The 20,929-nt window shown below is 42.9% G+C and overlaps 1 protein-coding gene across 2 annotated transcripts in view; it reads right to left on the bottom strand.

Annotated features, from left to right (window-relative positions):
• Nucleotides 1-20,027, bottom strand: part of CFAP95 (cilia and flagella associated protein 95) — a 156,546-nt gene extending 136,519 nt beyond the window's left edge. For both annotated transcript variants that reach the window (XM_073543720.1, XM_073543721.1), the window contains exons 1-2: nucleotides 19,878-20,027; nucleotides 2,766-2,877 (exon numbers count right to left, since the gene is read on the bottom strand). In XM_073543720.1, the coding sequence (XP_073399821.1) occupies nucleotides 2,766-2,877; nucleotides 19,878-19,987 (222 nt within the window). In that variant the 5' untranslated portion in view covers nucleotides 19,988-20,027. The remainder of the gene's footprint in view (nucleotides 1-2,765; nucleotides 2,878-19,877) is intronic.
• Nucleotides 20,028-20,929: the final 902 nt, after the last annotated feature.

The following is a 20,929-nucleotide window of genomic DNA, read 5'->3' as shown; positions in this document are numbered from 1 at the left end:
TGTGGGAGGTTTCCACTGTTTAGGCACATCAGGGGTTCTCCAAACGCGACATGCGACTGATCTCAATTCCAGCCAATTCTGCGATGAAAAAGTCAAATGGTGCTCGTTCCCATACATACATATGGGGTATCAGCATACTCAGGACAAATTGCACAACAATTTTTTGGGGTCTAATTTCTCCTGTTACCCTTGGGAAAATAAAAAATTGGGGGCAAAAAGATCATATTTTTTCACAAAAATGATTTTTCATTTTTACAGCTCTACATTATAAACTTCTGTGAAGCCCTTGGGGGTTCAAAGTGCTCACCACACATCTAGATAAGTTCCTTAGGGGGTCTACTTTCCAAAATGTTGTCACTTGTGGGGGGTTTCCACTGTTTAGGCACATCAGGGGCTCTCCAAACGCGACATGGCATCCGATCTCTATTCCAGCCAATTTTGCATTGAAAAGTCAAATGGCGCTCATTCCCTTCCGAGCTCTGCCATGCAAACAGTGGTTTACCTGCATATATGAGGTATCAGCGCATTCAGGACAAATTGTACAACAACTTTTGGGGTCGAATTTCTCCTGTTACCCTTGGTAGAATAAAACAAATTGGATCTGAAGTAAATTTTTTGTGAAAAAAAGTTAAATGTTCATTTTTTTAAAAAACATTCCAAAAATTCCGGTGAAGCAACTGAAGGGTTAATAAATTTCTTGAATGTGGTTTTTAGCATCTTCAGGGGTGCAGTTTTTAGAATGGTGTCACTTTTGGGTATTTTCTATCATATAGACCCCTCAAAGTGACTTCAAATGTGATGTGGTCCCTAAAAAAAAATGGTGTAAAAATGTAGGTGGAATGGAATAGAGTTTATATGTAAGTAGTTTGTGACGCCACCTGTGGTTTCTAATCAGATAGTGACCAGCGCTGCAGTGCAAATCCTCTGGGACAGATGGTGTGGCGCAGCAAAGATGTAATAGCTCTCCACAGGTAGAGCTGTAGTCCTAGGGCAGATGAGTAGTATAGATGTTGAGGTAGACGGTGTAGTGTTAGGCACAGAGATGTAGCAGTGCTGAGTAGGTTGGCGTAGGAAGAAGGCAATGACACAGCTGAGTGCAGTTCCAATTCTTTTACTCACATTTCTGGCACAGACAGGTGCTCGCTTCAATGCTGCAGCTTCCAGGTCAGGGGCTCAGCCAACTCCCAGGCAGATGGATTAACCCTTCCAGTACTCCCTTCCAAATGTGCCTTTTCTGAACATCTCCTTCCTAGCGCTAATCTGAAGTACTTGTAGTTCTGAATTACACTCAAGTTCCTCCTTCTTGATGTTACTTATAACTTCACTCGTATGACAGGTGGCTGTAGCCTACTTCGGGGACTCCATACCATCATGTCCTGGCTCATGCACAAGTTGCTGCTGTGTCTTCGATTCTTAGGTGGGAATAAAGTGGTCACAACTTCTATTCCTCCGGTTTCTGCTGCAGGATCATTAGTATCACACACAGCCTCGGATACCGGCGCCCGGCCTTGGCGCATTAAACTTAGAGAAGGGCTCTGCACTAGCCCTATCTCTCAGTCTCTCTCCTCCTCACGTTCCGTTCTTATGTTATCTTCCTTCTGAACAACTGATCCTCCTTTTTTCCTCTTTCCTTGCCAACAGCTCCAGCTCACAGGGAGCTGCTGCAAACAAGTCCTCTCCCCATCCCCCTCCGGGGATCTTCTGACTAACTTCCTGTCAGCTTTCCCCTCTAGTGTTTCTAAGCTCCACCCACCACCCAGCACCCTTAATGAACCAAAGCAGCTGCCATAAAGGGTGCTCTGCTGTTCTAAGGTGTCTGCGATGGATGTAGGTGCGGGTGTCTGGTCAGGTGTTACCATCTTACCTGGGGAGTGGGATACTACACCTCAGGAGGAGGTGAAGTACCTCTGTGGCGACTGAACCCTCAGGGGCGCCACACAACCACCAGTTACTAAATGTTATATGATCAGCTGAGGTTTAGCGCTGCTGGTCAGTCCATGTGAACACACGCTTACATGGTGATAGCTTGTAATGCATTACGTGCCTAACAGCAGAGAGATGATGTTAGTAAGTATTGTATGCAGGACAAGGTCAGTTCTGTTCACAATTGCACTGTGGCTGACACCAACAGTGCCCCCAATACACCATTGCTTACAATATAGTTTGCTGTAGTTCCATCACGGTGCGCATTGTTTGATAGTGCAATTCCTACCATGTGCAACACTGTTCTCCTCGCTAAGGCCAGGTTCACATAGCGTTAATGCAGTCTGTTCAACGCATAGCATTAACGGACTGCATTAACGCTACTCCCTAACACAATCACATTATGCGATCGCGCTAGCGCAGATGCTTCATCTGCGCTAGCATTGAAGGACCCTAGGACGCTGCAGCCCGCGTCTGAGGGTCCGTCACAGAATGACGGCACATCTCTAACGCATGCTAATTATGACATGCGTTAGCGATGCGCTTGTCTATAGCAGTCTATGGGTGCGTTAACGCATCCGTTACATAGCGTTAATGCCGCTATGGAACGGATGCGTTTAACGCACCCCCCAACGCAATATGAACCCAGCTGAACTGATAATACATGCTACAATTCTTATCTTTTGTAAACACAATCAAAAATTTGTGAAGACTCCATTAAAAGGGGCAGGTTACTGGTATCAGTCCCAATACTGACATCTGGGCAGGGTCAATAGCTTTATTTACATAAAACAAGAAAAAAAACACCCTAATCTACTAGCAGTAACATAAAGGATACTCACTTCACTGGTGAAGTTTCCAAATCGTCTATAGGTAGATTGACACAAATTCTTCTTACCTAGCAGAGCTTCATTGACATCATAATCTTTAGGTTCAGCTTCACGACTCTGATGCCTAAGCAACAAGAAAAAATAAATGACAATTATTTCTTTGAAAAATCCTGTGCAGTTTTAAAGATCTCAAGTTACTGTCATAAAACATCATATATATATATAAAATAGTATAGTTTTGTCTGAATAAAGTACTGGATATACTGGATATACATATGGTGAGCACCTCAAAGGTCTAGGTCTGTAGGCCACAAGAATCACAAGAATTTATAGAGAGAGGCAGCTGACCAAGTGAATAAAGCAACCTTTTATAGAAGCCCGGGGAACAAGTATTTTTCATCAGTATTTATAAGCCAAAACCAGGAGTGTCTCAAACACAGAATAGGTGTCAGTCTTTCAATTACTGTATAGTTTTCCTCTGATTTTATGAATGCCAAAACCAGGAGTGGAACAAAGATGCTTGCAGAATACTGACCAAATACTAGCGTGTGACTAATTCCTAAGGCCTCCTTCACATGTCCTGATATTTCCTCTAATGGAAAAACCAGTACCGGTAATATCAGTGTCAATGTGTACAATCCGCAATCCGCGTGTCCGTATCAGGGCTATGGAGTCGGTAAGCCAAACCACTGACTCCGACTTCTCAATTTCATTGACACCAACTCCACCAAAATGGGCTCCAACTCCACCTCTACAGCCCTGGTCCATATATGCCATACGTGTGGCATCAGTTCACATAATTAGCGCCATGCTTGTGTATTTTACTCTACAATTATTCAGCTAATAAAGAAATAAATTGAAAAAATGGCGTGACGTCCCCCTTATTTTTAATAATCAGCTAAGGGAAACCAGACAGCTGTGAGTTGGTCTTATGCTGGGAAGGGCCCAATAACCATGGAGCTTCCCAGCCCAATAATATCAGCTCATGGGTGTCTGCTTAGCCTTTACTGGTTATTAAAAGGAAGGAACCCGAAATTAAATGACCTGTGGGGCCCCCTCTATTTTTTAATAACCAGCAAAGGCTAAGCAAACAGCTGCAGGTTGATATTAATCAGCTGGGAAGGTCCATGGTTATTAGGCCCTTCCCAGACCAACCCTCAGCCACCCCAGAAATGGCACATCCATTAGATGCAACAATTCTGGAGCTTACCCTCGGCTGGTCCTGACTGCCACTGAACAAGGGCAATCAGAGTAATAGGATTGTGGCGTTGATGTCAGCAGCTGGCGATGACATCAAGTCCTGGGGTTTGTAATGGAGAGGAGTCTGTCAAATGCCCCCATTACTAACCCCATAGTCAAAAGAAATAAACACACACACAAAAGTCCTTTATCTGTAAAAATCCGTTCCCAACAATTTTCCTCTTTCATTTATTAAAAAAAAAAAATTCACACCAGTCCACTGTAATTCACATGGAGCTCCCACGACGATTCCCGTATTTTTCATCAAGTGTAGCAATGTTCACAAAACAACGCTCCACAGACTGGAGCAGCAGCCACTGCTAGGAGGAAGTGATCTTCAGGAAACTCGCGTTAGGGGGGCAGGAGCACCCGCCTCATACCTTGTCCTCCTATGTAAGTTATACCAATGTTGATTGTATTGCATTTGCACGCTATGCAGCATTTTATACTTTTGCATAGGAAAACAGTCATACTAATGTGGATTGTGTTGTATATGCACGCTATGCAGCAACATGTTATATTATAAAACACTTTCTCATTCTGAGTAATATGGGCATATTATAGGATTTCATTTGAGGGCAAAGTATGTATTGAGAACACCTTGGATCAGTATATGGAATTGCAGCCTCTGATTTGATATTTTTATTGTCATATGATTTGTTTCTATTTTAACAATATTTATTAAATAAAGATTAATATTATTATTTTTATATGGTACTTAAACTCCTTTTTTACATATTGAGTTGATAACATGAGTAAATGGGACTCTATTCTTGGGAGGGGGTTGTCACCTCTGTGCTGGCAGGGCATCTGGGAAAAGGCGGCCAAGTGTTCCATCTGCACTCTCTAGAAGTAGAATCAGTATAAAATACTGATGTTTTAGTATCATACTCCGGACCTCCTCCACAGGTTGAACCCTCAAATTTCAAATCTATGTTGGCGTTGCAGCTTAGCAGTGGTCTCCCAATACCATATCTTCTGGTCTTGCATACAGATAATTGGTTTTTGGACATAGGTGAAAGATTTGATACGAGTGGTTTTGTATGTGGAGGTAGATCTAGATCCTGCTACTTATTTGCTAAACGTTCCACCTAGAGGCTTGGGTAAGAACTCAACTAGAGATTACTACATATTTTGACAGCAGCAAGATGTTTGATTGCTCTCAATTGGAAGCGGGCCTCCCCTCCTTCTCATCAAGGTTTGTTGAATAGAATAGCCGATATTCGTAGGATGGGATATATGACGGCTTTGATGGACAGCTTTGAAGTTTGGGACTGTTAGGACTATTACTGGGCTCAAAATAATTACTAGATAATGCCTTTACAGATCCCTGTGCCTTCCCTCCCCTTCTTCTCTTTGTGTCTGTCTTGTTTTTATATATATTTTTTGTCCATTAGCTTAATTCTGTGTTGTAAATTCAGGGAAGGAGCTTGTCGAAAGTGTTATCAAATACAACATCTTTAGAATGATATCTACTTGAAATTTAGAGCTTATTGTTTTTCTATGCATTGAGGTTTATTATTTTATGGGGGAGAGAGCTGACTTACATTTTATTTCGTCATGCTACTTTCTTGAAGCTCTTTCCTTTTTTCCTTCCTATGAAGCTCCTTAAAGTTGTTTACTCACAGACATGTCTGATTGTAACTGTTGGACTTTTGTTTTCTAATGTTGTTATAAAATGCAATAAAAATTAGAGTTTAAAAAAAAATTGGCATAATGTGTTCAGCTGCAAGATGGCTCCCAGAAAATCGTTGGGAGTCATCCTGTATAATAGACAGCCTCTCTCTTAGAGACTCGCTGAGCAACAAGTTAAATTCTTACTCAGTTTTGTGTTCTACTAGTTTTGTTGTGTTCCTTGTTCCCGACTTGGCCTTTATCCTCAATATTTTCTCCATGTTCCATGCATCTTGGGCCTGAACCTTGTCCCCTGGTCCGTGTGCGGCCAAACCCTGATCAGTATTCCAGACTGGCTTAACTGAGCCCGAATCCATGTCAGTAACCATTTTGTAGAGGTGCCAAAACTTTCTTGTCTGAACACTGCCCTAGCCCAAACCAGTGTCAGTGAACCTGACCCCTGGGGTCAGCAGTTGCAATACCAGGCTCTGCCCAAGAGTGGTACCTGGTGGCTACCTGCAGCCCAGTCTGTCTCCACCATCAGGAGCTGAAGTTAACACCAGGTAGCTGCTTAGCTGCGCCCCTTCCTGGGCATGCCCGGCCTTGTGGCACAGTGGGTCCACAAATCCACATGCACCACCGTTGGGTGTAACACACAGTAGACTGTTGGCTGAAACCATTCAAATGGGCAGGTTTGTGTGATGTTAACCTAATGTGTATGAAGGCTTAAGGGACCTTTTGCTAGGAAGAGCCATCTCTTTAGTTTAAATTTCTGCTAGCTTTACAGAATTTTCCCGAATACTCTGGCTGGGGCCACCCTTCTACTCACATGTTCTCTGGCTAGCTCAGGGCTGTCATGTAATGCAGCAGAGGACAGAGCTTGCCAACAACACAGAGTGAAGAAGAATGCCCTAGTCTGCCCTGCGCGCCCATAGTGCCATAAGGATCTCATCTGCACATAAACAACATAAAAAATGTTTTCTTGAAAATCAGCCAGTTCATTTTTATACTAAAGGTATGGCTACTATTAGAGCAAAGGCCCCTACAAGGACTGGTGCTTGGATTTCAGAGCCAACAGACTCCCTTTAAAGGGGTTGTCCATTACCCCTTCTCAATCACTATGTTTCCCCCAAGTAAAATAATAACACCTAAACCCACCTCCGGTGTCGGCGTTGTTCCACTGGTGTCGGCACTAGGTTCTCCCTGGACTCACATGACATTATCCTTGTGGCCAATCAGCAGCTGCTTCAAAGAGGAGGACACAGTGAAGCAGCCGCTGATTGGCTGCAGGGATCGCATGACTTATCAAAGTCATTGCGAAGCCCAGGAGAGCCAATGACGAACACTGAAGGAATGGCGCCGACACCAATGGTGAGTATACGTGTAATTATTTTTCTCATCACAATTCTCCAATGTTTTGTTTGGTACGACATTTGGATTGTATCTGATTATCTTTTTACAGCTGCAAAAGGGAACCAAGCAGCAAGTTGCTGTTACTGCAATACCAGATTTTGCTGCTTACATTGTACTCTGCAAGTCTCTCTGTAAGGCCGGGATCACACATGCGAGAAACTCGGACAAGTCTCGCATGTTAATACTCGGCACTGCCACTGGCACTCGAATCGGCGCGTGCGGCCACATAGCAATACATGGAGCTGCACGCTCAGCTCCTGAGAGCCGGTGCAGTGCCGGGAATTAACATGCGTGACTCGGACAAGTTTCTCGCATGTGGATCCCGGCCTGAAGCACAGAAAGTTATATTCCCTCTGGCACCAAGAAAATCCACTAATATACAGCTCTGGCAAAAATTAAGAGACCATTGAACAGTTTTATAAAAATCAGCTTCTCTACATGTCTGACAGCCATTTCATTCCAGTGTCAGTTGAATTCCAACCAGAGTACAGCTCATTCTACTTACTGTGCTTCTGATTAGGTGATCACCTGAACCAAATCTTATCTAACGAAGGAAAGTATAAAAAAAACTGCTGTGGTGTTCACTATCCTCTTACAGTAGGACCAGCTGGAAGTGCTTGTAAAAACCAGGGGAAGAGTCTTGAGGAGATCATTTGCATATTCCCAGTTCCTTTCTGGGATAAGTGAAGAGTCTCCGCGAGCTCAACGATCACTGGGTTTTGGCCGTTGCAGCTGAAAAGAGGAAATCGGAAAACCAGGGGAAGAGTCTTGAGGAGATCATTTGCATATTCCCAGTTCCTTTCTGGGATAAGTGAAGAGTCTCCGCGAGCTCAACGATCACTGGGTTTTGGCCGTTGCAGCTGAAAAGAGGAAATCGGAAAACCAGGGGAAGAGTCTTGAGGAGATCATTTGCATATTCCCAGTTCCTTTCTGGGATAAGTGAAGAGTCTCCGCGAGCTCAACGATCACTGGGTTTTGGCCGTTGCAGCTGAAAAGAGGAAATCGGAAAACCAGGGGAAGAGTCTTGAGGAGATCATTTGCATATTTCCAGTTCCTTTCTGGGATAAGTGAAGAGTCTCCGCGAGCTCAACGATCACTGGGTTTTGGCCGTTGCAGCTGAAAAGAGGAAATCGGAAAACCAGGGGAAGAGTCTTGAGGAGATCATTTGCATATTCCCAGTTCCTTTCTGGGATAAGTGAAGAGTCTCCGCGAGCTCAACGATCACTGGGTTTTGGCCGTTGCAGCTGAAAAGAGGAAATCGGAAAACCAGGGGAAGAGTCTTGAGGAGATCATTTGCATATTCCCAGTTCCTTTCTGGGATAAGTGAAGAGTCTCCGCGAGCTCAACGATCACTGGGTTTTGGCCGTTGCAGCTGAAAAGAGGAAATCGGAAAACCAGGGGAAGAGTCTTGAGGAGATCATTTGCATATTCCCAGTTCCTTTCTGGGATAAGTGAAGAGTCTCCGCGAGCTCAACGATCACTGGGTTTTGGCCGTTGCAGCTGAAAAGAGGAAATCGGAAAACCAGGGGAAGAGTCTTGAGGAGATCATTTGCATATTCCCAGTTCCTTTCTGGGATAAGTGAAGAGTCTCCGCGAGCTCAACGATCACTGGGTTTTGGCCGTTGCAGCTGAAAAGAGGAAATCGGAAAACCAGGGGAAGAGTCTTGAGGAGATCATTTGCATATTCCCAGTTCCTTTCTGGGATAAGTGAAGAGTCTCCGCGAGCTCAACGATCACTGGGTTTTGGCCGTTGCAGCTGAAAAGAGGAAATTTGGCTCGTCTTTCATCGTTTTTAAGAAATCTCAAGATGGAAGAGGCCAGGAGCCATTTGGTGAGCTGCATTTCTTGCTACATGTTCACAGATTTACCAGTGGAAAAGCCAAACTTCACATGCCACAAATGCAAGCTTGTGTCCCTGTTGGAGGAAAAGTTGCAAAATCTCGAAGAGAGGTTAGCTACGTTGAAGATCATTAAGGAAGGTGAAGAGTTCTTGGACAGAGCAGAATTATCTCTTCATGTTACAGAAAGAGAAGAAATTCGAAGTGCACCTGAAGAAACAGAGGAATGGAGACATGTGACCCAGAGAAGCAGGAGGTTCAGGAGGCAGTCAGCACCCATACTGCTCAGAAACCAGTACCAGGCTCTCACGCAGGAAAACGATGAAGAAATACATCAGGATAAGACTCTGCCAACAAACAGCAACCTTGTACGCCCTCAGAGTCCTCCTGGATGGAGAAAGAAAAATGTTGTGAAGAAGAAACGGAGAGTGGTGGTCATGGGGGATTCCCTGCTGAGAGGAACAGAGGCCGCTATCTGCAGACCGGATATAACTACAAGAGAAATGTGCTGTCTTCCAGGTGCAAAAATTAAAGATGTGTCTGACAGGATATCAGGACTCTTCAGACCTACAGATGACTACCCATTCCTGCTACTACATGTGGGGACAAATGACACCGCAAGAAACGACCTGGAAACCATCTGCAGAGACTTTGAAGACTTAGGCAAGAAAGTGAAAGAACTGGGAGCGCAGGTGGTCTTCTCTTCCATCCTCCCAGTGGATGGCCATGGAACAAGGAGGTGGAATAAGATTCTGCAGGTGAACAACTGGCTACGTCGATGGTGCCGTCAGCAACGATTTGGATTTCTGGATCATGGAGTGAACTACTTATACGATGGACTACTTGCTAGAGATGGGGTGCACCTTACGGAGACTGGAAAGCATGTATTTGGAAGTCGCCTTGCTACACTTGTAAGGAGAGCTTTAAACTAGAACAACATGGGAAGGGAAGCAAAAGACCAGAAAAAGCCATACACCTGACAAATGCTATTGAGAACTCTGCTATTAGAAGTGGAAAGGAAGAACAAAGACGAAAGAATCTAATTAATAAAAATATTGGAGAAAGAGAAACCAATCACAAACTAAAATGTTTCTATACTAATGCACAAAGCATGGGCAACAAACAAGGAGAATTGGAACTACTAACACAGGAAAAGAAATATGATGTCATCGGAATCACTGAAACTTGGTGGGACAATACACATGATTGGAATACAAGACTAGAAGGATACAACTTATTTGCAAGAAACAGACTTGATAAACGAGGAGGGGGTGTCGCATTGTATGTTCGAAACGCGTATATCTGCACAGAGATTGAAGCTTCAGAGACTGGGAGTTCTGTGGAAACTGTTTGGGTAAGAATACAAGGACAGAACAATGGAAAGGACACCATTGTAGGCATTTACTACAGGCCGCCTGTGCAAGCCGAAGATATAGATGAACTCTTTATGCATCAGATGGCCAAGTTCTCCAAAAAATATGACATGGTTGTCATGGGAGATTTCAACTATCCAGACATTTGTTGGGAATCTCTCTCAGGCAAAACTAACAGGTCAAGGAAATTCTTATCCTCTCTTGCTGACAACTTTATCTTCCAAAAGGTAGGGGAGAAAACAAGGGGAACTGCTACCTTGGATCTAATCCTTATAAACAGGGAGGAAATGGTTGAGGAGGTAAAAGTGGCTGGGACCCTAGGAGGTAGCGACCATGCTATTTTAGAATTTTGGATAACTAGAGGTGGAAGACCTGTGAAGACTCAGACGTCAAGGTTAGATTTCAGAAAGGCAGATTTTAAGGGATTCAGAAAGAGAATTGGAGGGATCCAATGGCTGGATATCCTTAAAGACAAAAATGTCCAGGAAGGATGGGAAATCTTGAAAAATGAAATTCTCAATGCACAGTTGTTAACAATTCCGAAAAGAGGGAAGAATAGGAAGCATTTAAGGAAACCAGGATGGATGAGCACAGAACTTAAGCACATGCTAAAAAGGAAGAAAAAAATGTTTATAAAATGGAAAGAGGGAGGCATATCTAAAGAAGAATATAATGCTGTCTGCAGAACCTGCAGGGCACAAATCAGATTATCTAAAGCTGAAAATGAACTGAGGCTTGCAAGAGATGTCAAAAGCAATAATAAAGGATTTTGGGGATATGTCAAAAGTAAAAGAAAAGTCAAAGATGCTATAGTATTTTTACAGGATGAAAATGATGAAATGGTAAGACAGGATGTTGAGAAGGCTGAACTTTTAAATTCCTATTTTGCATCTGTTTTCTCTCAGAAAGGAAATGCAACATCAACTGTTATTCACTGTCCTATTAAGGGAATAGAAGAATCCAGGATATCTATAAACAGAAAGATAGTGAGGAAACACTTAGCTAACCTAAATGAATTCAAGTCTCCAGGTCCAGATGAATTACACCCCAGAGTACTGAAGGAGATAGCAGAAGAAATTTTTGAACCCCTCTCCATAATCTTTGAAAATTCTTGGAGAACAGGAGAAGTGCCAGAAGACTAGAGAAGAGCAAATGTTGTTCCTATCTTCAAAAAGGGGAAGAAGGTGGACCCAGGCAACTATAGGCCGGTGAGTCTGACTTCTATACCAGGAAAGATCTTTGAACAAATTATTAAACAACATGTATGTCAATACCTGGATAAGAATGAAGTGATTAAACAGAGTCAGCATGGGTTTGTAACTGATAAGTCATGTCAGACTAACTTAATTTCCTTCTATGACGGTATCACTGATTGGGTGGATCAAGGAAATGCTGTAGATATAGTATATCTTGACTTCAGCAAAGCATTTGACAAAGTCTCTCATACAATCCTTATTGAAAAAATGACTAAGTATGGAATGGACAAGGCAACTGTTAGGTGGATTCATAACTGGCTTAGTGATCGGACCCAAAGAGTGGTCGTAAATGGCTGCACATCCAGTTGGAAGAATGTCTCAAGTGGGGTACCACAGGGCTCTGTCCTGGGCCCTGTATTGTTCAACATCTTTATCAACGATTTAGATGAAGGAATTGAGGGTTAACTGATTAAATTTGCTGATGACACAAAGCTAGGAGGGATAGCTAATACTAGAGAGGAGAGAGAGAGGATTCAAAAAGATTTAAATAAACTGGAGAAGTGAGCAGCAACTAACAGAATGGTTTTTAACAGGGAGAAATGCAAAGTACTACATCTGGGCAGTAAAAATGAAAAAAGCATATATAGAATGGGAGGAATAGGGCTAAGTGACAGCACATGTGAAAAAGACTTGGGTATACTAATAGATCACAGACTGAATATGAGTCAACAGTGTGATGCAGCAGCAAAAAAGGCAAATGCAATTCTAGGATGTATTAACAGAAGCATACAGTCTAGATCACGTGAAGTCATTATTTCCCTCTACTCCTCTTTGGTCAGACCTCATCTGGAATATTGTGTCCAGTTTTGGGCACCACATTTTAAAAAAGACATCAACAAACTGGAGCAAGTTCAGAAAAGAGCGACCAGAATGGTGACCGGTCTGCAAACCCTGTCTTATGAGGAAAGGTTGCAGGATTTGGGAATGTTTAGTTTGCAAAAGAGAAGACTGAGAGGAGACTTAATAGCTGTCTACAAATATCTAAAGGGCTGTCACATTGTAGAAGGATCAACTTTATTCTCATTTGCACAAGGAAAGACTAGAAGCAATGGGATGAAACTGAATGGGAAGAGACACAGATTAGATATTAGAAAAAACTTTTTGACAGTTAGAGTGATCAATGAGTGGAACAGGCTGCCACGAGAAGTGGTGAGTTCTCCTTCAATGGAAGTCTTCAAACAGAGGCTGGACGGACATCTGACTGGGATGATTTAGCGAATCCTGCTTTGAGCAGGGGGTTGGACCAGATGGCCCAGGAGGTCCCTTCCAACTCTACGATTCTATAATTATCTATAATTATCTATAATTATCTATAATTATCCCAAAAGTAATAGGAGTGTAAAAATAGCTTTTATCCGTGCCAAAGGAGTTGAAAAGAATAGTCTTGAGTGAGGAAAAGAAGGGCTCAATTCTGGTTTTACTAGCAGAGGGATACAGTGAGCGTCATGTTGCCTCCATCCTTAAAATTTCTAAGACGGTAGTCCATTACAACAAGGTCAAGCAGCAGACATTGGGGACAACAAAGCTACAGACCGGCAGAGGGCGAAAACGACTCTCCACTGAGCGGGATGACCGTCATCTTATTCGAATGTCATTCAGCAACCGCATGATGACATCAAGTGACCTACAGAAGGAATGGCAAATGGCAGCTGGGGTGAAGTTCACGGCAAGAACAGTTCGTAACAGGCTCCTAGAGGCAGGGCTCAAGGCATGTAATGCTAGCAAAAAGCCTTTCATCAATGAGAAGCAAAGGAGAGCCAGGCTGAAGTTTGCCAAAGACCATACGGATTGGACCATAGAGGACTGGAGTAAGGTAATCTTCTCTAATGAGTCTAATTTTCAGCTTTGCCCAACACTTGATCGTCTAATGGTTACACGGAGACCTGGAGAGGCGTACAAGCCACAGTGTCTTGCACCCACTGTGAAATTCGGTGGAGGATTGGTGATCTGGGGATGCTTCAGCAAGGCTGGAATTGGGCAGGTTAATCGCTGCGAAGGACGTATGAATCAAGCCGCATACAACGTTATCCTGGAAAAACAGTTGATTCCTTCTGCTCATTCAATGTTCCCCAACTCTGAGGACTGGTTTTTCCAGCAGGACAATGTCCCATGCCACACAGTTAGGTCAATCAATGTGTGGTTGAAGGACCACCACATCAAATCCCTGTAATGGCCAGCCCAATCTCCAGACCTGAACCCCATTGAAAACCTCTGGAATGTAATCAAGAGGAAGATGGATAGTCACAAGCCATCAAACAAAGAAGAACTGCTTACATTTTTGTACCAGGAGTGGCATAAGGTCAAAAAGCAGTGTGAAAGACTGGTGGATAGCATGCCAAGACACATGAAAGCTGTGAATAGCAATCATGGTTATTCCACAAAATATTAATTTCTGAACTTTTCCTGAGTTACAACATTAGTATTGTTGTTTCTAAATGATTATGAACTTGTTTTCTTATTATTTGAGGTCTGCTAGCACTGCATTTTTTTGTTCTTTTGACCATTTCTCATTTTATGAAAATAAATACAAAATTTGTTGCTTGGAAATTCGAAAACATGTTGTCAGTAGTTTATAGAAAAAAAATAGCAATTTACATTTTACTCAAAAATATACCTATAAAGAGAAAAATGAGACAAACTGAAAATTTTGCAGTGGTCCCTTAATTTTTGCCAGAGCTGTAAATGTCAGGCAGATCTGACCTCTTCTGTCCCTGACACAAAGGTCAAAGCCATTACCACTCCGAAGAACTACATAAAAAATTTAACACAAAAGTCAAGATCGTCATCCTCCATTTTCACCATCCAACCCAAAAGAACACAAAAGAAGCAGCATATGGAGTCAGTGTCACATCATACACTTCTGGATTTTCCTGAACCGATAAACAGGGGACTTTACTGACTACTGGCAGCAAGGGCAATGTCATGAAAAGATCAAATAAAACCACAATGTGTTAATTATACCACCATTATACATTGCTCAAATGCTACAGCCATACAGGGTTTGACAAATACTGCTCTTGCACTGTTCAAATAATTTCATTAAATAGTGCAAAAATAATACTGAAAGTCTCAATTAAAGGGAATCTGTTAGTAAGATCACCCCTCTCCCCAAACACATATATGGGTATTGTAGGTCTTGAGAGCTAAATACATCAACACCTTTATATCTTCTATCTGTTGCTGCCTTCCTGAGAAATCAATGTTTAAATGTAAATGAAAATTAAGCATTAGGTGTTCTGGACATGACAGAGTTGACAGAGAACTTCCCAAAGCCTCTGCCTTTTGTGGTTGTTTTCTCACCCAGTGTCAGCCTTTTTTAGGCTGATTGATAACTTACTGTCCATGTGATGACAAGTGAAAGGCAAAGGCAAGGCTGGTGCTGAGCAGGGAAACAACCTCAGGAGGTAGAGGCTTGGAAAGCACTCTGTGCTCGAAAATTCCCAGAAGTTTGCTTACATACGTATATAGATTTTACCTAATAAATATACCCACGAGTACTAAGAGAAGTAAGTAATGTAATCGAAAAACCATTATTTTTTATATTTAGGGACTCTATAGCGACGGGGTCTGTTCCACAGGACTGGCGCATAGCAAATGTGGTACCAATATTGAAAAAGGGCTCTAAAAGTGAACCTGGAAATTATAGGCCAGTAAGTCTAACCTCTATTGTTGGTAAAATATTTGAAGGGTTTCTGGGGGATGTTATTCTGGATTATCTCAATGAGAATAACTGTTTAACTCCATATCAGCATGGGTTTATGAGGAATGGCTCCTGTCCATCCAATCTAATCAGTTTTTATGAAGAGGTAAGCTATAGTCTGGACCACGGTGAGTCATTGGACGTGGTATATCTTGATTTTCCAAAGCATTTGATACCGTGCCACACAAGAGGTTGGTACACAAAATGAGAATGCTGGGTCTGGGGGAAAATGTGTGTAAATGGGTAACTGGCTTAGTGATAGAAAGCAGAGGGTGGTTATAAATGGTATATTCTCTAACTGGGTCGCTGTGACCAGTGGGGTACCGCAGGGGTCGTTGTTGGGACCTATTCTCTTCAACATATTTATTAACAATCTGGTAGAAGATTTCCACAGTAAAATATCGATATTTGCAGATGATACAAAACTATGTAAAGCAGTCAATACAAGAGAAGATAGTATTCTGCTCCAGATGGATCTGGATACATTGGAAACTTGGGCCGAAAGGTGGCAGATGGGGTTTAACAATGATAAATGTAAGGTTATACACATGGGAAGAAGGAATCAATGTCACCATTACACACTGAACGGGAAACCACTGGGTAAATCTGACATGGAGAAGGACTTAGGGATCCTAGTTAATGATAAACTTACCTGGAGCAGCCAGTGCCAGGCAGCAGCTGCCAAGGCAAACAGGATCATGGGGTGCATTAAAAGAGGTCTGGATACACATGATGAGAGCATTATACTGCCTCTGTACAAATCCCTGGTTAGACCGTACATGGAGTACTGTGTACAGTTTTGGGCACCGGTGCTCAGGAAGGATATAATGGAACTACAGCAAGTACAAAGGAGGGCAACAAAATTAATAAAGGGGATGGGGGAACTACAATACCCAGAGAGATTAACAAAATTATGATTATTTAGTCTAGAAAAAAGACGACTGAGGGGCGATCTAATAACCATGTATAAGTATTTAGGGTACAATACAAATATCTCTCCGAGGATCTGTTTATACCAAGGAAGGTGACGGTCACAAGGGGGCATTCTCTGCGTCTGGAGGAGAGAAGGTTTTTCCACCAAGATAGAAGAGGATTCTTTACTGTTAGGGCAGTTTGAATGTGAAATTCCTTGCCTGAGGAGATGGTGATGGTGAACTTAGTCGAGGGGTTCAAGAGAGGCCTGGATGTCTTCCTGGAGCGTAACAAGATTGTATCTTACAGTTATTAGGTTCTTTAGAAGGACGTAGATCTGAGGATTTTTCTGGCGGAATATAGGCTGAACTTGATGGAAAAATGTCTTTTTTTCAGCCTTGCTAACTATGTTACTATGTAACAAATATACCCCTGTAGTCTATTGTATTCTAACGGTATAAAAATTCCACCGCTGTATTAAAACTCAAAAACTTGATCTTGCATTGTCTCCTTTCTGCAAGATGAGAATAAAAACTGCTTTGCTTCGGATGACTCCATGAGTTGGGAATTAATTTAATTAATAAACAACAATTAAAGATACTGATAAACAGTACAGTGGCCAAGGTTAGCCTAAGCCCCTGTTTTTGGTAGGATTGATCATCTCTCTTTGTGTATGAAGGTGTCACAACTCTCCCCTAACAGCAGATTTAGAAAGCATGTTGGATGTCAATACTCCAGAACCTTAAAAGAGGCCTTCAGGAATAATAAAAAAAAGAAAATAACTAAAGTAAATAAATTCTTAAGTACTTTTAATTGTTTTTGTCTAAGGAGTTAATTACTATAAAATGAAAATGACCATCGCTTTGCTACTTTGACAAAAATCTGTGTGCCTGTGAGCATGTGCTGCATGAAGCACCACTGGTAAGACCTGAAGTTAACCTATACTATGAACTGTCAGTCAGAATGACAGGGTGGACAGCAGTGTGAGCAGCCTCTTCTTACCTCGACACTTCTGGTATCGCCAGTATTAGATCAGACTGACAGTGTGTACAGCAGTGTGAGCAGTCTCTTCTTACCTCGAGACTTCTGGTATCTCCAGTATTAGATCAGACTGACAGTGTGTACAGCAGTGTGAGCAGTCTCTTCTTACCTCGAGACTTCTGGTATCTCCAGTATTAGATCAGACTGACAGTGTGTACAGCAGTGTGAGCAGTCTCTTCTTACCTCAACACTTCTGATATCTCCAGTATTAGATCAGATAAACATAGTGGACAGCAGTGTGAGCAGTCTCTTCTTACCTCAGCACTCCTGGTATTTCCAGCATTAGATCAGAGAAACAGGGTGGGCAGCAGTGTGAGCAGCTGCTTATTTCCTCAAGACTCCTAGTATCTCCAGTTTTATACCAGAATAACCACTGGAAGAACAAGTTCCTGCCCATGGCATGAAGCGATGCTGAGGCCTCTCACGGCATTAGCTCATAGACACCTGTCGTAACATTCTAGAACAAGTTTCTGTCAGTGTAACCAAATTTTTAATTCTATAGTAATTTACCTCCCAGACAAAATGACTGTGATTTGCTAATACATTTCTTCCAGACATGTGATGTACTGGTACATCACATGTTGCATCTCCATGTATGGGGAGTGGTCTCAAAAGCTGAGCCTGCCCCATACCTAAGACATGCTACCTGTGATACACAGCCAGCATCTTGCTGTAAAATCAGCAATTGAAGCAATTTCTGACTGCTGATCTTTAACCTTTTAAACGTCACTGTCAATCACTGATGGTGGCTTTAAAATAGTGCCATTACCACTGAGCACATGCAATGCCTCCCTTTGATCCTCTGTGACACAATCACAAGGGAGGCTTCATGGGTTGTTATGGCAGCCAGGGGCCTACTGAAGGCCTCCATAACAGCCATCTTTGCCCTCCTGTGCAGCCAAATCTTTGTCTGGGCTTCATAAAAGAAAATCATTATTATATTGCAGTATATAGTCTAAGGCAGCTATCAAAAGATCGGCAGGTTCAAGTCCCCTATGGGGATTAAGAAAATTTAAAAAAAAGTTTTAAAAAATATGAAAATTTGAATCACCCCCATTATTAGGATTTGGCATCACCAATCGTGAAAGTCCAATCTAGCAAAATCTAAAATTAATTACGGTAACCTGAATGGTAGATACTGCGATGAGAAAAAAAAAATCGTGATCATTTAAAAAAAAGTTACAAGTCTCAGAAAATAATTTTTTGGGGGTTTTTAATATAAATTCCGATTTTTGTCACCACTTAAAGAGGTTGTCCACTGCTTTAGCACTGACGATCTATCCTTAGGATAGGCCATCAACATCTGATCGGTCGGGACCCGACACCCCCGCCGGCTGTTATCGGTGTCAGCAATGTAAGGTGGTGGCAATTTAACGAACACAGGTTCAAGTCACCTAAGTAGAACTAAAAATAAGAAAATACACAATATTTAAAAAAATGTAAAGGAGCACACAAAATACACAAACTGTAATCCTCAATTTCATATTAAAAAATCTCCTTAATAAAAAAATAAACATAATGGTCGTAGTCACGACCATGCAATTTAAAGCTATTAAATTATTAAGTTACTTATCATTTAACTAGCTGCTGGCCCGATTCTAAAGCATCGGGTACTCTAGAATACGGCCAGCGGCAGATTAAAATAAAAAATGTGATATACTCACCATCCGACGGCCCCCGGACTCTGTCCTTCCTCTCCACGCTGCCGGCATTTTTCGTTCCCAGTACTGCTTTACGCCAAAGACCGCTGCTGACATCCTCTTGCGAGAGCGCAACGTCATCAGCGGTATTTCGCGCAAAGCAGTACTGGGAACGGAAGATGCCGGCAGCGTGGAAAGGAGGGACAGATTCCGGCGGCCGTTGGATGGTGAGTAGATCACTATTTTTTATTCTAATTCTATTTTTTACACGTTTATGGTACCGAGGGTCCGAAGGAGTCTCTTCTCCTCCAGACCCTGGGTACCGGCTTGCGCCGGGCATCTCCGGCTGCGTTGTCGCTGACGCCCGTGCGCCCAGAGATGACCCGCGGCAACAGTTGGCGCCGCTGATCTCCCGACGGCACGGTAGCGGTGGCGTGCGTCCTGCTAATTGCGAACTGCTCCTGCGCACTGCGCCTGTTGCTGATTGGTTGCAGCCTGGCGGCCGCAACCGATCAGCGCAGCGGGATTTCGATTACAGACAGACATGATAAGGCATTTATATATATAGATGTCAAAGGCTGTAAAAAAAAATCAAAATGCTGGAATTGCTGATCTGTGGTCACCAAATAGTGATCACACATTTTACCAATGAATATTAAATCGCCTTCTATTCTGTTTTTCTGCACAGTATTTAGTTAAATTAAATGGCGGCATTCAAATATACAAAATAAACAAACAAACATGCCTCATGCAGCAATGGTGATGAAAAAATAGAAAAGTAAAAATGTCTTCATTGAGAAGGGGTTAACGTGACTTGTGTGTGCAGTAGGGGCACTGTGCCGGTGTAATAGGATAATACACTGTATATGGCAGAATATGGAGACTGCTCGCTTGCGCCACCTATCTAGAAAAAAAAAAGAAAATATATTGGCATTTCTGGCGGATTTTTGGAACGCTATATAACCTTTTTTTTGCATTTATCCCTTTTGGAGTGAAATATTACCCAAGTCCTTGTATCACAGAAGTCAGGAGAAACAGAGGCCGGAGCACTTCCTATACAACCCCCAATAACCTTACAGAAGCCATGCCGTCTCTTACCAGCCAGACACCTTGGTGGGCTTGTCATAGTGCATGTGCCTGGAGCGCAGGTACAAGGAGCCCTTCCTTTCCATGCTGACGATGGAGTCGTCCACTACATACATTGCCATATGTGTCTCACAAGCTTGAACCTGCTTTCTCGTGTTCTTCCGCGCTGGAACTCTTTTCTCTCAGTGAATTATGAGTGTTCCCGCTGCCATAGTAACACCGACGCCTGCGGCCGCTGTGCTGCAGATCAGTCCGCGATGTTGCAGTCCCGCATTCCTAGGGAATAGATCAGTACGGGGGCACAGTGACGAGTGCCGTCCGTGCATTTATGAATGAGACACTATGGATCCACCTTGTTAGCATTTCTGGGACAATTTAATTAGTTTAATACTAAAGGAAACTTTGGTGGCGTGCAGCACTGAGATGCCTGCAAGACAGCTGAGGCTTGGACACATTTAGCCACAGGGTGGCAGTACTCCCGACAGATCTGAAGTTATATGTGATTCTACGGTAAGGATTGAGCATCTGCCGAGGCGGGCGGATGCCCGGTGGGCCAGCAGCCGAGGCGGGCGGATGCCCGGTGGGCCAGCAGGCCCCCACAACAAAGTGGGCCGCAGGCCCTTTAAATCTGTGTGAAGGACCTATGTGCGCGCGCTGTCTAGTTGCACGCGTTGACAAGGGCCGCCGCCACATCGGTGTGGCGGAGGGCCTTCACACAGAAGCTATAAAGGGCTGCGCATGAGAACCCGCACGCGCACAGGGCCTAGTGTATGTGCACACGATCAGGAATGACTCAGTATTTGCTCAGGGTTTGACGCATGTGAAATCTGCATCTGAGGTCACCTGCGTTTTTTCCGCATGCTTTTTTGATGCGTTTCTTCATTGCGTGCATTTTTTTTGGCACTTGAAATAAAGTTAATTGAAAGTTGGCTTCTGGGAAGGAAAAAAAAAGTGATTTCCTGTTTACAGACACATAGTGGTATGTTCCCACGATCAGTAAATGCTGCTGGTTGGACCCTGCCTTTCCAGATCGCAGCATGTCAATTTATGTAGGGGATACACGC

The sequence above is a fragment of the Dendrobates tinctorius genome, unplaced genomic scaffold (genome assembly GCF_039654945.1).
Source record: "Dendrobates tinctorius isolate UK_male_01 unplaced genomic scaffold, ASM3965494v1 ptg000134l, whole genome shotgun sequence".
Taxonomy (NCBI): Eukaryota; Metazoa; Chordata; class Amphibia; order Anura; family Dendrobatidae; genus Dendrobates; species Dendrobates tinctorius.
Note: the sequence above shows the minus strand (reverse complement) of the source record. Positions and strands in the feature narration are given on the sequence as shown.